The sequence below is a fragment of the Sphaerodactylus townsendi genome, linkage group LG06, assembly GCF_021028975.2.
Source record: "Sphaerodactylus townsendi isolate TG3544 linkage group LG06, MPM_Stown_v2.3, whole genome shotgun sequence".
Classification (NCBI taxonomy): domain Eukaryota; kingdom Metazoa; phylum Chordata; class Lepidosauria; order Squamata; family Sphaerodactylidae; genus Sphaerodactylus; species Sphaerodactylus townsendi.
The window spans coordinates 60,515,660-60,531,694 of record NC_059430.1 but is presented as its reverse complement, the minus strand read 5'-3'; the positions used below and the strand labels follow the sequence as shown (position 1 = coordinate 60,531,694).

At 38.4% G+C, this 16,035-nt stretch overlaps 1 protein-coding gene across 8 annotated transcripts in view; it reads right to left on the bottom strand.

Moving 5' to 3' along the window:
- The window catches only part of GRIP1 (glutamate receptor interacting protein 1), a 275,878-nt gene that overhangs the window by 23,095 nt on the left and 236,748 nt on the right, over positions 1-16,035 (bottom strand). For 4 of the 8 annotated variants that reach the window (XM_048500227.1, XM_048500230.1, XM_048500233.1 and 1 more), the window contains 5 exons: positions 12,242-12,428; positions 11,320-11,465; positions 10,267-10,347; positions 4,008-4,077; positions 3,580-3,734 (listed from right to left, as the gene is read on the bottom strand). In XM_048500227.1, coding sequence (XP_048356184.1) covers positions 3,580-3,734; positions 4,008-4,077; positions 10,267-10,347; positions 11,320-11,465; positions 12,242-12,428 — 639 coding nt within the window. The remainder of the gene's footprint in view (positions 1-3,579; positions 3,735-4,007; positions 4,078-10,266; positions 10,348-11,319; positions 11,466-12,241; positions 12,429-16,035) is intronic. The other 4 variants (XM_048500228.1, XM_048500232.1, XM_048500229.1 and 1 more) reach the window with 1 other exon arrangement.

The following is a 16,035-nucleotide window of genomic DNA, read 5'->3' as shown; positions in this document are numbered from 1 at the left end:
TGAATGCAGGAAAATTGCAGCCAAGAAAATAGAAATAAATTGGTTATTCTGCCAAGGTTGATCAAACCAAGGTTGATCAAACTAAGTAGTCTATATATGGTGGTATATTCACGTTGGCTTGCTAGTACAGAAACCCTCTCAGGTGACTAAAAATTGCTATCTGCAATAAGCCCCTGCTTGGGTTGGTGTGGGATATAATAACAAACAAACATTTTCCAGCACTATTTAGAATGTCTTCAGAGTTATTCAGAAATGGGCTCTGTCTGTGACTGGCCAGGACTCTGAACAGGAGCCAGCCTTACTCACTAGGTGGAGTTGCCACATTTCCAGCTGAAGCTTAAAAAAAATGAAGTAAAGACTTATTTCCTCACAACCAAGTAAAATGTTTATAGATCTATGGCAAAGTGCAAGTGTCTGTATTTTAATGACTATATATTCTTAGTCTCAGGAAAATGTTGAATGATAGCAGTTATTTTGAACTTCAGTCTTTCCTATTTCTAATGAACACCTTCTTTAAAAATTCTGTTAAATGGATGGTATCCACCAGCCACATTTGAAAAGAAACAGGACATTTTACTGCCTTTGCATTGCACCACCTATTTCCACATCATTCTTGTGCAGATAACACCCAGGTTGACTCTGCACTTGGCAGTGGTCCTTAAAAGGGATTAGGGTATAACTCAAAGAAAGTCATGCTGAGGGCACTAATTGCTCTGAATGAAGCCAGTGTTTTTAGCAGTTTAATAATGTTAGGGTATTTTTATGTTTGTGTTATTTTTGCAAATAACCACAAGTAGTTTCTTTAGAAGGACAACATGAAAATTTTCTAAATAAATAAGGAGAATTTACAGTGCCTCTCTTCTTGGAGATTCTCTTTCTCTTCCCTTATAAAAGTGAAAAGGGAGAAGCTGCTGCTTCATATCATCAATGTATCTAATTCTCAACATGGCCCCATTTGGAGTTTAGGGTCATAGGTAGGGAGGACGGCCCTTTCTATTGAGAAATTCTCATACCTTTAAACATTCGAGAAGGAAAAACAATGTTCCCCTGACTTCATAACTGCTGACAAGCCTGTCAAGGCCTCAGAAAGAAACAGAAATGGGTCACAAACAAGGGGTGTTAGGCATTCCCCCAAAGGGCTGCAACCAGCCCAGTGAACTGTAGGTTGTGTGGACCTGATCTACATGATTCTAAGATTCATAGCCAAGTACATAGACAAGTATTCACAGACAAGTAGGCAGCTATTCAGACCATAAGGCCTTGCTTGAACTGAAACAAAAAGAGAATGTACTAAAATTCAGAGGATTAAAGGAACAAGAAAACAAGGATTTAAGAACAAGAATAATTTAGGCATTGGCAGAATTACTGGGATCGAAAATGGAGGAGACAGAGGAATCGACAGAATGTTTCACATGAACTCAAGCTCTGTGGGGAAAAAAGAAAGTACCAAGAGACATTTTGGTACACTTCTCAAGGAAAGTAACAAGAGATGAAACCCTCAGATGCCATTCAGGTGAGAAACTAAATGTTTACTTGCAATGTGAATTGACTAAACTGAGCACAAAAAAGAACAAAAGGTATTTCATTATTTAGAACAGATGAATAATGATGTAACCCATACATGAGAAACCCATATAAAGAAAAGTGAGGAGAAATATTTAAAATCTGATGAATTGGGAATGTTAGTACATGATGCCATTACAAAAAAGAGGGGGGGAGTAGCTTTATACTTGAAAAAAATAAAGTCCAAAATTAATCTTTGCGGATCAAGGGGCAAGATATTTGGGAGTGGAAATAAGTGTTAGATACTTGAAGTTGGCATTTATGCACCTAATGAAAATTAAAATGAGATTCTATGAGGAACTATTAAATAAACAACCAGAGTATACATATGAAAAGGGTGATATTGGGAGGTTTTAACTGAATAGTTGCTTCAGAGATAGACAAGAAAGTAAAGGGAAAACAAAGTTGACACAAAACAAACTACCTATAGAATTTACAAACTTAGGCTTAAAAGATGTATGGAAAGAACAGGAAGTAAACCTAAGGATTTCACCTTTTAAAAAAACAAAAATAATTAACAAGAATTGATATGATTTGGACATCAGGATGATTCTATACACAAATGCAGAAAATTAAGATTTTACCCAAATTAATATCAGATTACAACCCAATTCAGTGGGGAATAAAAATCAGACATAAACAAAATAATTGGAGATTAAAAGAGTGGTTGCTCAAAATGAGAAGTTGAAACACTATGAGAAAAGCTTAAAAGATTTCTTCAAAACTAATAATAATTCAGTAGATGATCCAACCATAATTTGGGATACAAGTAAACCATTTATGAGAGGGGTATTCTTACAACAAGAATCTTAATTCTATATTAAGCTCCCATTTGGGTTGGTGGTTCCACCACAGAACTCGAGAATATTCAATCCAATTTTCTCCATCAACTAGTGGGCGTTCCCAACTGTGTGGCATATGATAGTATCTGCCTGGAGCTTGACCTAAATATTGTTACATCTAAAATCTGGATTCTTACTCTCAAATACTGGTTACATCTCCATTTCAGAGCTAAGCCAGACAGTTTATTATTGCTTGTGCTGGCTGACACCTTCTGCTCCACGTGGGACCAGCTAATTATCAATGAAATCAAACCCCTAGGATTCTCCCTAGACTATTTTATAACCTCGGATGAAGGTTATGACCAAATGGTGGCTGCTGGGGGACATATGACCTCATATGACATATGACTCCTTGTGAGCAGGCAAGCAAGCCATGGTGATCCACGCAGTGATTACCTTTAGACTGGATTCATGCAATTCATTCTATGCAGAGCTACCCTTGGGAAGCTCCAACTTATGCAGAATGCAGCAGCAAAGGTTCTTATGGGTATGTCCTCCAAAGATCGCTGCAGTCAGTGAATAAAAATCTATTGGTGATCCCTGGCCACAAAGATGTCCAACTAGTCTCAACCAGTGCCCGGGCATATTCAGCTTTCAGCCCAACCTGGTGGAATGTCCGGTATAGTGAGTCCCAGGTCTCTGATGCAGTTCTGCAAGGCCTGTTAAGATAGAGCTGTTCCACCAGGTGAATGGTTGAGGCAGCTTTGATTTCACACCATCCTGGTTCCCCCTCTCCCTCCCCTTTACCCTCCTTGTACTGGGAAGTATTGTGAATATCTATTGTCATTGGGTTTTAGATTAGGTTAAACTATGATTTTAAATAGGGATTTTATTCCCACGAGGGAAAGGGCAGCATAGAAAACCAATAAATAAAATAAATAAAAAGGGGCATAAATATCTAAATAAATAAACATAAGATGAGTTAATAAAAAAGGACTTGTGCTGTTTGTCAATCAAGGCCAGCACTTAGATTTCCCAGCATCTGGCAAAACTGTTCTCTAGAAGCATTCACCTTGGAAGTGAGCCTGAGAGTTCAAAAATGTTCAGGCTATATAGAAAGACACTGACTACCTTAATTTACATGCATATACTTATATATAACATTATAATATAAAAACAATCTAGTGAACCTAAGATACATTTTGGAGCATATAAAAATTTTAAAGTAGCTCACTATGAATACCAGAGTTATCTTCATCTTTCCGGACTTTTAGCTTTACAAGCTCCTCACAGTGCTGCAAGATTTGAACAGCATCTTCCATGGAACAGTTATCCAGTCGAATATTGTCTATGGCAAGCAGTTTATCACCTAGTTCTAATGTTCCAGTTCTGTTAACAAATGGAATACATTACATGATTAATTATCAAATGCTATCAACACAAATGTACCCATTGAGATTTTTTTAACGATTTAATTAAAAAGGAAACAATGATTTTGTTTTCTGTCTTGAACTAGGGAAGATTAAAAGCATCCAACAGAAGAGTTTCACTTGATTTAGAAATATTACATAGAACATTTACAAGTTGTGAATCTTTTAAAAATCTTTGGAGTATGAGAGTAGTCAGCATAGTAACTTTTTTTGCCAGCCTGAAAGTTCCTACCTGTGTGCTACACTTCCCTTCTTAATATCAGAAATAACAAGAGGGTCTCCTGGTTTTCGACTTGATGGAGCTGAAAAAAATAAAACACATGTAAACGGCAGTTTTAAACTTAGATGTCCCTGATTACACAGCAAGATATCCTAATGAACAGTCATACTTTATATAAAATGCTTAGTAGTGACTTTTCCCATCTAAGCAGAATAGGGATATATCTAATACAGCAGTAGGGTTACCTGGCACATCCTGAGAGCTGGCAGGGAAGGGGGTGGGGGGAACTTACCAATGGCAAACTAAAGCTGAGCTCCTTTGTCATCAATGATATGTTAATGTCATTTCCATCACATCCTCATCAAAAACTCTATGGTAGAAGCTGTTTTTACTATAGAGTTTTTGCCCAAATACCAGAGGGTCTCCACATCATCAGTGGGCAGAATGGAGAAGGAGTGGAGGAGAGCGATGGAGATGATCAGGGGGCTGGAGACCAAATGCTATGAGGAAAGGCTGAGGAATTTGCGAATATGTAGTCTGAAAAAGAGAAGATTGAGGGGGGACATGATTGTTCTTTTTTATGTATTTGAAAAGCTGTCACTTAGAGAAGCGCAGGGAGTTGCTCTTTCCAACAGTAGATTAGGATTTTTTTTACAGTCAGCATAGTTCAGCAGTAGAATCAGCAACAAGGGAAATGGTGAAGTCCACCTCACTGGCAGTATTCAAGATCCAGGTGGAAGAACACTTGTAAGGGATGCTTTAGGCTGATCCTGCATTGACCAGAAAGTTAGTCTGAATGGACTTTTTCAACTCTATGATCCTGGGATTCTATTATTCTATGTCTGGTGAGTACTGGAAGTGACACTGATATGTCACTGACAATGTTGAGGTCAGACCTCAATTCACCACTGGTAAGACCCTTGCCAGCCAGCTGAATGGCACAAGGGGAAGAGGCCCAAAACAGGGGATCCCTCACCCCTGGTTGGGGTATGACAAACTTATCCAGCATAGACAGGCTACTAAGTCCCCAGATATGGTGGGTGAATCCCCTGCCCTGAGCTTCTAATGCCCATTGCGACTCCAAGCAGTAAGGTGGGGAGGGGGAATAAAAACTCATTGGTGTTGTGAGCATGATGACCTAATTTCTAGAGAAAACCTGGAAGCAACTGCAGTTTCTCTTGGAACTACTGGAAATACCATGGTTACAAAAGAAGTTTCAGAAATTCATAGACCTACAGTTGTTGCTTCTGAATTTTCCCAGGAAGAGATATCCTCATGCTCATTATGCTACTCTTTAACCTTCCCTCCAGTTGCCAAGCTCAGCTTCTCATAGCAGACAACTAGTGGTCCTAAAAAGTTTTGATAATTAAATGCAGGAGGCTTGTACAGTGCTAAAGGGCAAATTGCTTTATATCAGGACTCTAGATTGCTGCATGATACTTAACAATTTCAGTTGGAATTGTGGAAAGTTACAAATCCTGGGTACTCTGAATCATTGTACTGTTGGCTTCCATGGAAGCAACAGTTCATTCACAGCTTAACAAAAAGCAGAAAGACATCAAAAGTATCAAGATTTTATGATATAAATAAGCCTTATGTGCTTCTTTTTATGGTTAACTTTGCAGACAGAAACTAGGAACACTGTACTTGGACAAAGATCACTGAAATTCAGTTCCATATCACATGAAGCAAAGACCCCATGAAACACGAGTTTCTTTCTTTACATGAGATATTGATATATTTCATGTGTGGTGTAGAATAATGTCTAGTTGTATGAAATTATCTTCATATTACATTAGCACATAGATCATTTTGGACATTTTTCAATGCTCTTTTAAAATATTTGGTGATGATAAAGTAGCTGTGATATAAAAATTGATCTTTTCAAGATCTATACTGCATTTCTCTCTTTAAAATCAATAGGGATAGAAAGCACATTAGATTAAATTGGAATTCTTTATTTCTCTTAAAGATTGTATTCCTTAGTGATTTCTTAAAACTGATCTGTTTTAAATGTAACAATCCTGTATCTAGCATATTTAGTACTACGTTTGGTTCAAATGGCTTTAGCCAGTACAAACCCATATATGGGTATTTATTTTTTTCATTTAAAACTCAATTTATGCCACCTTTCTTCATAACTTGGGGTCCCCATTAAAACAAGATTTTAAAACTGCACATTATATAAGCTAAAACATAAAACATATGAACAGGCAGGAGGGTCAGTGAAGGAATGCCAAATAAAACAGAAGCATCCATGAAGACTGTGGAGGGGCTCTGGCTTCTGCTTGGCATGCAGAAGGACCCAGGTTCAACCCCTGGCATTTCGGATTAAAAAGACCAGGCAAATATATGAAGAGAAAGACTGACACCTGAGACCCTGGACAACCATACTGGTCTGAGCAGACAATACTGACTTTGGTAGTCTAATTAGTATAAGGCAGCTTCATGCGTTCAAAACAGATTAATGTTGTATGCAGAACAAGGCTATAGTCCTCAGTGAACGTATACTGGCATGAAATAGTAATATTCTTGTTATATTTCTAAATAATATGCCAATAACTTAATCTTAAAACCTTCTAAAATGTATTAAGTTTTCCTTCATACAACAACCAAAAGGCAATCTAGAATGCAGTTCAATGAACCAAGAAATATATAGACTAGATTGTGACTTGAGCATCATCACATTCTTCAGTACAAGGAATTTGACTTCATTTAATTATTATTTAGTTAGTTACTTTATACTCTGTCTTTCTCCCCAATGAAGGCTCAACTCTGCTTCTCCAATTTATCCTAACAATGTGGGACTGGCCCAACGCTATCTAGCAAGCTTCCACAGCACAGTGGGAATTCAAATGTGGATCAGCCAGATCCTAGTCCAACATACTAACCACTATTCCACACTAGCTCCTATTAAAATGTAATAAAAATGCAGGCTATTAAAAATGACTATTACACAGAATTATTAAAACTGAGAAACCAGCAATGAAAACACTGGGGCTGTTTCCGCACGAGCGGAATACAGCGTCCCAGGGACGCTAAAAACAGTGTCCTTGGGGAGGGGTTCACACGGTTGCCGCGGCGGCATCACAGCAGCAGCGGCCTTGCAACCCCCGAGCGGAGCAAAGCCGCTGTTTCTGAACCTTGCTCCATTCTCCCCTTTCCCGAATGGCTTACTGTCCCTCCGACCTTTCGGCGCATCACCCAGGCCAGGGGACACGCCTTCCCTGCCCTGCGACTCCAGAGCTGTTGCGCAGGGCAGGAGGGCGTGTCCCCTGGCCTGGGCGATGTGCCGGAAGGTTGGAGGGTCGGTAAAAGGCTGATTCCTAGGTTGGGCGGGCGCAGCAACCTCTGCGCATGAACTGCGCCGTCTTCCTCACGCCCCTACTGGGACAGTTCGATGCGAGAGAGCGGGTCCCGTGGGGTAAGTCGCGATCAGCGTCATATATGCCGCCGCATGGACCGGCCGAAGTGATGGATGTCTGGAAACGGCTTATTTTCTAGGTCAGCACAAATGATTTTATTATGAAACTCACATGCAACCATCTTGTGGGTTGATTCATTTGCCTTCTCTTTTTCAGTGTCCTAATACAGGTCTTATTAGGGCTACATTTTTTCTCAATTCAACAACTGTCATTTCAACAAGAAATATTAAAAACCTATTGAATATATAAAGCTTAGGCCATTTATCCTTCAAGATCAGTATTACCTATTTAATCAGTAGTGCCTTTTAAACTGTGATCTTTCCCAGCCATGCTACCTAAGATTCTTTTAACTGGAGATTTCACCATGTATATGATTTGTATTTTATATAATTATTTTATTTTATTTTTATATTTTGTATTTTATTTTGATCTATTGTAAAAGCTATGGCCACATACAATAAAATTATGTTTGTTTTAACTGAAGATTCCAGGGAACTTCTGTATTGTAAGAACTAATGACCCACACCATTCTCCTATTCTAAGGAATAACTACTTCGATCTAAAAACATTCCTGAAAAATTATGTATGTGATCTATTGATACACTGCCTTTCCAGACTGAGAACTATCCAATGTGGTGTTATAATTTGCAGTAGATTTGCACAATTATTGACAATCATTGTAAATACATAGTTAAAACACTTTATTCTATAACTTTCAGCTATGTGCACTTATCCTTTTGTTCATACCCACAAAGAATAACCAGCTTGCATATTTTGGTGCAATTATTTGAAGATATATCTGTATACATTCCAACATTTTATTGTTGAAAAATCAGAACATTCTTGTACACGTATAACGCTATCATCACATCAAATAAGTTTAAAACTTAGCACCTCACATTTTGAGGTGAAAGAACTAAATATGTTAAAAGATAGTCAGATGCGCACTGCCCAGGGTGAAATGTCCCCAGGCGGAGGCCATTTAGTCATGTGGGGAATGGAAAATCACCCCCTACCCCCTGGGTCTTCCATTGCAAGTGGCCTGGAAGTGGAGTACTCCTGGCTCGCCCCGTGGCACTGAAGGGGAAACTGCTCTGCAGGCAGTCCTGCACCAGGCAGTTGGTGCTGCGGGTCGCAGGCCAAGTCACCCAGGAGGGTGAGGGGGTGGCGGCAATGGGGCAGGCAAAGGAAAGGCGTGCTGCCTGTGCAGAAGCGTGCCTGGGAGATCTGCAGCGCCAAGATGTTCTAATTGTAGAGGTTTTAAACTGCGATGTATTGCTTGTTGGATGGTTTTACTGATTCTATGTATATTTATGTTATGAAACTATTGTTCGCTTGCCGAACTAGGGTGGGACATAAATAAAGTAAACTCTGTATTAACAGATCTTGCAAAATTCTCCTAAACTGTTTCAGCATCATGAATAGGGTTACTAACTCCAGGTTGGGAAATTCTCAGAGATGTGGGAGTGGAGCTTGGAGAAGGCATGGTATGGAGAAAGGAGGGACTTAAGCAGAGTATAATGTCATACAACCGACCCTCCAAAGAAGCCATTTTCTTCAGGGAACTGATCTCTGTAGTCTGAATATGAGTTGCAATTCCAGGAGGCCCCACCTGAAGGATCTTGAGGCCCCACCTGAAGGATGGCAACCCAAAATTTACAGCAAAAATATCATACAGCTCTTGTTATTGTTACATTGGAGCTGTTTTCCATATTGTAGAAACTAAGCCACTTGGAATTTAGACAGTAAAATAAATAAATACCCTGAATATAACTTAAAGAAATTAGCTAGGGTAAAACCTCTCACCCTATTCAACATCATCATGATTAATGTCTGAGTTAATTAGCTAGAACAGAGCAAGTCTCAAACAAAGGCTAATCAACACTTAACTTCAAGGATTTCATGATCCCGTGAACTTGTTACCTGATGAGCTTAAACATTTTCATTAAATAACTTTTAGAAATTTAATGCAGAAATCAACTGAGATTTATCCCTATTAGAAGAATTGTAGAGCCAGCAAGCTGTAGTAGTTACAGTGCCAGACTAGAGTCTGAGAGACCTATAGCTGGGAAGCTTGTTGAATAACCACAGCTCAATCACACTCTCTAGCTCTAACCTACATCAAAGTGTTGCTGTGAGGATAAAATAGAAAGAGATGGTATAAAGTATTCTCAACGTTTCAAGGAAAGCAAGAAATCCAATGCTGAATTTAAAGGGAGAATATAAGGACATGATTTATACAGATGGTGATTTTAAAATAGACAGCATTGTTTGCAAAATGTATCTCAACCAGACAGCATTAGAAGACAACTTTGGACATATTTTGTTCAAACTACAATACAATAATGAGTGACTAATTAAAGTTGCACAGCAGTCAAAGAAAAGAACCATTTTCTGACCTTTCTGCGATTGTTAATGTATTTTTATCTTATTAATATCCTGTATCCGTAACTCATTTTGCCGACAGACCTAAGCCTTTAATTTCCTTCAGATTCTATTCCTTACTTTAAAAAAAACCTCTGTGATAGAAAGAAACATCAAATTTTTATCAAAGGTTCAGATAGTATTCTTTAAAGGAATGTATTCATTCTAGCTTCTAGATAAAACTTTTAACCAATTTTGATCTACTCTGTGGTCAAAGGCACCTAGAAAGCAAAATAAAATTCAAGATAATGCAATACATAATTCTGTTACAGCATAGGAAATCCCCATGACCAATAGGAAAGGGGAGCTGGAGGGCTACCTCAGGAGAAAAATGGGTAAAAATCTCCTCCTTACATATAAATCTTTTTGATGGGTTCCAAACCTATATATGATACAAAAAAATGACAAATATTTTTACTTACAGCTTATAGTGATTCCAAGCTCTACATTATGCTTCTTTGGTAGTTTTACATGAAAAGTGCCACTACTTGGAATGACAGACTCTGTAATTAAAAGCAATGTTATTTATATTGCACACCAGGGTTAACCATATTTACAATTTTTTTTGTCATTCACATCCTGCCCATTCCTTAGAAATAACATACATGATTGATACAATTTAACACAGCAAATGTTTTATGATTCTGCTGTTTATAGTGAAGAACCTAAATCACATTGTTAAAAAAGTAAAAAATGAGATTATATAATAAAACCCATGTAATATCATACTGGCAGAGCCTGTCCTAAGTGAAATTCCACACTTCCAAGTCCTCTGAAGATTTTGGCTTAGAAGGGCTTATTGCTGCATAGCATTGTGGATGTAGCACTGATTTAAAGGTGCTTTAAAGCACTGATTTTAAAGGTGTTACTGGTTAGTAACAAGTAATACAGTTTCTCCCACAGTGACTACATATGCCTTGGAGTGTGGCGGAGAGTTTTGGAGGTTTTTAAACAGAGGCCGGATGACTATCTGTCAGGAGAAATTTGATTGTGTATTTCTGCATGGCAGGAGGTTGAACTTGATGACCCTTGTGGTCTCTTCCAACTAGGCGGATTCCGCATGGGCCAAAAACAGCTGTGTGAAAATGGTGTGAAAACAGTGTAAACCCTTTTACACCATTTTAAACCCTTTTACACCATTCTCACACCGTTTTCACACCACTGTTTTTGGCCCATGCGGAATCCACCTATGGTCGTTTCCCCACTTACCTGCTGCTGCGCGCTACTCTCCCCAAGTAGCACGGGGTCACCCGGCACTCCCCACTACAGGGGTGGCGACAACGCAGCCGCCCCGACGCTGCCACTGTCACACACCCCTCAGTGCGCGTCATTCTGGTGCTCCTCGAAACAGGGTCGTGGGGAAGCCCGGGAGCACACCAGAAATGACGCGCACTGGGAGTAGCGCACAGCAACCTTTGGTCGAGGTAAGTGGGGAAACGACCTATGATTCTAGCAAGATACTTGAGTATTCATACCTGCAACATCAAATTCTATTTCCAAAGTGACCTTGCTGGTGATAGAAGAATCTCTGAGGAGCTGATTAGCTTCATCAAAAGTGCTGTCTTCTGTTGGAATCCCATTTATAGCCAGCACCCTGTCTCCAATTTGTAAGATGCCACACCTGTCACAACAAAACAAGCCAGCATTATAACTCATAACAAATCAAAACCATAGCCAAAGAAATCCAATGTATCCCATGCAACAGAAGCGTGGTATAACAATCACAACTTTCTTGGCATTTTCTTCTATATATATATAGAAGAAAATGCCAAGAAAGTTGTTGAACTTGATGAGGTTTGTATACCGCCCTCCCCCAAAGGGCTCAGGGCGGTTCACACACAAATACACAAAACAGTTAAATACATACATACATACATACATGCGTACGTACGTACGTACATACATACATACATACATTTTAGCATTTAAAACACAGTGCTCTAATTTTACTTCCATTACGAACAACAGGTGGCGTCCAACAGCTCGGCCAATTTTATGCTATATGGAATTGTTTAGACTATGTAATCCAAAATTTGTTCTTAAAATTTGATTTTTGTCATCAGTTTAGCATCAAATTTTTGTCATCAGTTTAGCATCAAAAATGATTAAATACTTTGAATACTTTAGCAACTCAATTAGAAAAAATGATGTTAAAATAGTCCTCAGCAGTTTGTTAAAGGAAGTCTTCTAGATAAGGCATTCTTGGTTGTTATACTTTTCATACCTGAACAAGACTTTAAAAAATTACTGTTGGGACAGGGAACATATTCCATATCATATTCACCACAACATACATTTAATTATTCATCAGAAATCTGGAAGCAACTGGCAGAAAGCTTCTGCAAAGACAATCTTAGCAACAAAATACACACAAGGAACCTTCTCAAAGTAGCTCACCTTTCTGCTGGACTGTCAGCCTCAATATATGAAATCAGAGGTGGTGAAGACAAGGTCTCAGTAGCAAACACACTACCTTGGAGCTGTATTCCAAACCCAACAACAGGGTCAGCTGTCAGCACTACTTCTGTGGTTTCTGTATGGACAACCTGACCAGCCAGGCCAACAGTGCTAGAAGCAAGGGACACTACAAAATATGGACGAGAAGGGTCAGTTAGAAAAAGGAAGCACATATTAAATAACTTTCTGAAACAAATGAAGTATAACTATTATACATTTCTGTTTCAAAATGAACGGTAACACTTAGGACCAACAGAGTAAGAAATATTTAAACATATATTGCATATCAAAGTGAATAAATTAAATTTTACAATGATTGTTGAGATTACATTTTGCAGTATATAATGTTGGTATAACATGATTTTGATCCTTGAGTCACTAAGAATTTCAGAATTTTTGTCAGAGTTTCCAGTTTTTCCAAGATATTCCCTCAAGAGAAAATTATGTCTTATATAACCCTTAACCTACAGAATGCTGGCAATAGCCATCTTAGATACATAGAATCATAGAGCTGGAAGGGACTCTACAGGCCATCTAGTCCATTCCTCTGTCAATTCAGGATCAGTCAAAAGCATCCCTGACAAATATTCATCCAATCGCTGCTTGAAGACTGCTGGTGAGGGGGAGTTCACCATCTCCTAGGAAACCGATTCTACTTCTGAACTACTCTTACTATAAAAAAAATCCAAATGTCCACTATCTTTCTGATTGTAATTTATTCCTATTATTGCAGGTCCTACCTCTACTGCCAAAGGAACAGCTCCCTGTCCTCCTTTGAGTGATAGCATTTGAAATATATAAAGAGAGCAATGATGTCCCCCTTCAACCAGAGGCAGAGCTACAAGTGGGCGGGGTGTGTGCTTTGCACTGGGTGTGCACCTGGGGGGGATGGAAAATCGCCCCCTGCCTGCCTTCCCCCACAGTGCCCCACACACACTCATCTTATTTCAGCCTGAAAATGGAGGCTGGAAAAGCGGCCTGTTCACTTGAGGTTGCAAACGGCCTGGTGGGTACTACACTTTCCAGGAGGTCTTGCGAGCCCATGGTCTCCTGGGAAATGTAGTTCCCACCAGGCCATATTTAGCCTCAAGTGAACAGGCCGCTTTTTCCAGCCTGCACTTTCAGGGGGGGGGCAAGGGGCAAGGGGCGGGCCAGAAATTGTAGAGTGTGCACCAGGCGCAGTATGGCCCATCTATGCCTCTGCCTTCAACCTCCTCTTTTCCAGATGGAACATCCACAGCTTTCTCAGTATTTCCTCATATGGATTAGTCTCCAAGCCCTGCATCTCCACTGAGACTATCTCTTCTCTTAGGTCCCACAGAAAATCTCTGCTGACAGAAACAGTTTCTATCAGCCATCTAATGGATGGGACCATGAGAGGATTGGTTATTTGCAACAGGAAGAGGAAAACAATGAAAATCACTTGTCACATTAGAAGAATTTTACTGATGGATCTTGATCTGTCTATGTACAGAAAGGCTGGTGTTTACTCAACATCAATAACTGGTGGGGGGGGGAGAAGAAAAGGGGGCCAAATTATAGCTCTGCTTTATCTTTCCTATAATTAAAAAATCATAGTGAATATTTTTAACAATAGATGTTATAGATGGGTGAATATTGTTTAATAGATATTGTCATCAATTCACATTTAAACTAATTGGTTAACTGAATTAAGCATTAATTGGAAAATTTACTCTAACCATAACAAAATTAGTAGTTGTTTAATGATCCACCTAGAACTGTTGCCAGATGGCCAGTTGTTCCAAAAAAATCCTGTAATTTAACTAAATTTTGTATAAATTTGAGAATATCCTCCTTAATGCTTATATAGTTCACTTTATAAATACTGAACAAAATAGTGCGATCAAAGGCTTCTGTCTTGCTAAGACATATTCTTCAAACATGAGAAACCAAGGGATGTTTATAAAAGAAAACAAACCCTCAACAAAGGTAATAAATAGCATGTGACAATGTAGGGCATCTTAAAGTTTTATAGCCATGTGTTTGGAAAGTCTACATAAGTAATGCAGCCACTGCAAACTTCTGTTAATAAAAAGTTTATGGTTCCCTACACTAGCACAGTTATTGTCAGGCATTTGGGAAGACTGCATTAGCTATGCAAGCTTTTCTACACGAAGCACCATGAAACTTTATAGCATCTTTCACTCATTCGTATTCTAGACATTCCAAGGCAGACAGATTTATTAAATCTTGCATTTTTAAGTGCGCTGTTAGAAACTGGTTTCTACCTCAACCCTTGAATACATTAACAAAAAGGGAAACAAATGCTTTCACATAAAAATAAAATTAAGAACTGCTTTTGTCAAAGAATTACATAAGACTTACTAGATGATGGGAAAAGGCATTTGTTTTGATATTTCTAGTTAACAATATATTTAGACAATCTAAATATATTGTTATGAGTTGAAGGACATGGCCAGTTAAAAGCAAATGACTACCATTCATGATTACAAAGATACTCTTGTGTGTGAAGATCTTTAAACATAGAACATTTATTGTCAAAAACTTGTTCATCAAATATTTTAGAAAGCATTCTCTTGTTGCTTCTATATATACAGAAAGAAATAAAGAAACTGCTGTTGGCTTTAAGAGAAAATTTACCTTGTTTTTTGTAACTGAATGTTAATTTTTGTTATTAGTACAGTCATTTTGGCATGACCAAAACAAAATAATTATCCCTACTAGTGGTGTAAAAAGTGGTTTGAAATCATAGTTGCATTACAGTAATTGAACAAATCTGTGAAATGGGACCTTTATGCTGACTTGTACAGTGTTATTCACAGATAGTAGGATGAGCGCTGATTTCAGTTTCAAAAAATATTTCTGGAGCAACAAAATATCTAGGCCCCAGTGAATTACTAAGGGGGAATACCTTGGGCACATTCATTACCCAGCACCACATTAGCCTGAATCGACTATGAACTATAATTTAGTCCTATTAATTTAATGTATTTCTATTGTAAGATGCTATGAGAATGAAAGCCCACACTCTCAATTTCAGTCAGTCTTTTGACAATTTTGCTGTGCTATTTTCATTTCAGTTAGGTTACACAGACTGCAATTCTAAAAACCATGTGCTGGATTTAAGCTTTACTGAATAAAATGGGACTTGATTCTAAAAAGGCCTGCTTTGGATAGTTCTGCCAGTCTACTACTGCTTTAAAATGTAATAGGAACTTACAAATTAAAACAAAGGGTTTTTTCAGTGTGATACCGTGTTATTAACAGTAGGAGACAACATACTGCTGATAACTCAGGCATCAGAACTCTGTTACCTTCAATTCATCTGAAGATTATTCAATCAACAGACCTAACTGCCGTCTATTAGATCCCATAGTTGAACAAAATCAGAGTTTACTGTATAAAAAGGTGGCCAACTTAGAATGCTAAGTGCCAAGTGCCTCTTATTTTCTGTAGCAATACTAGAAAACTTTATAAATCACATGGCTTGTATCCTGCTCATAATGCTTATATGTATGACATCAAGAAGTCCTTTTCCATTAAAAGATCAAAATGAATTCAAAGCATAAGTCAAAAATCTGCATATATGCACAATGTGCTATTTAAGTCTATATAAGTTCCAATAATAGACATTAATTGCAGTTCATACAGAGCTGAGCAAATGCCATAAACAGCACTTTTTCAGGTTCTCAGTAATATGGGCATTGCTCAGAGAAGCTTCTGAGCTTCAGGGGGAAAATAAGTTGTTCAGC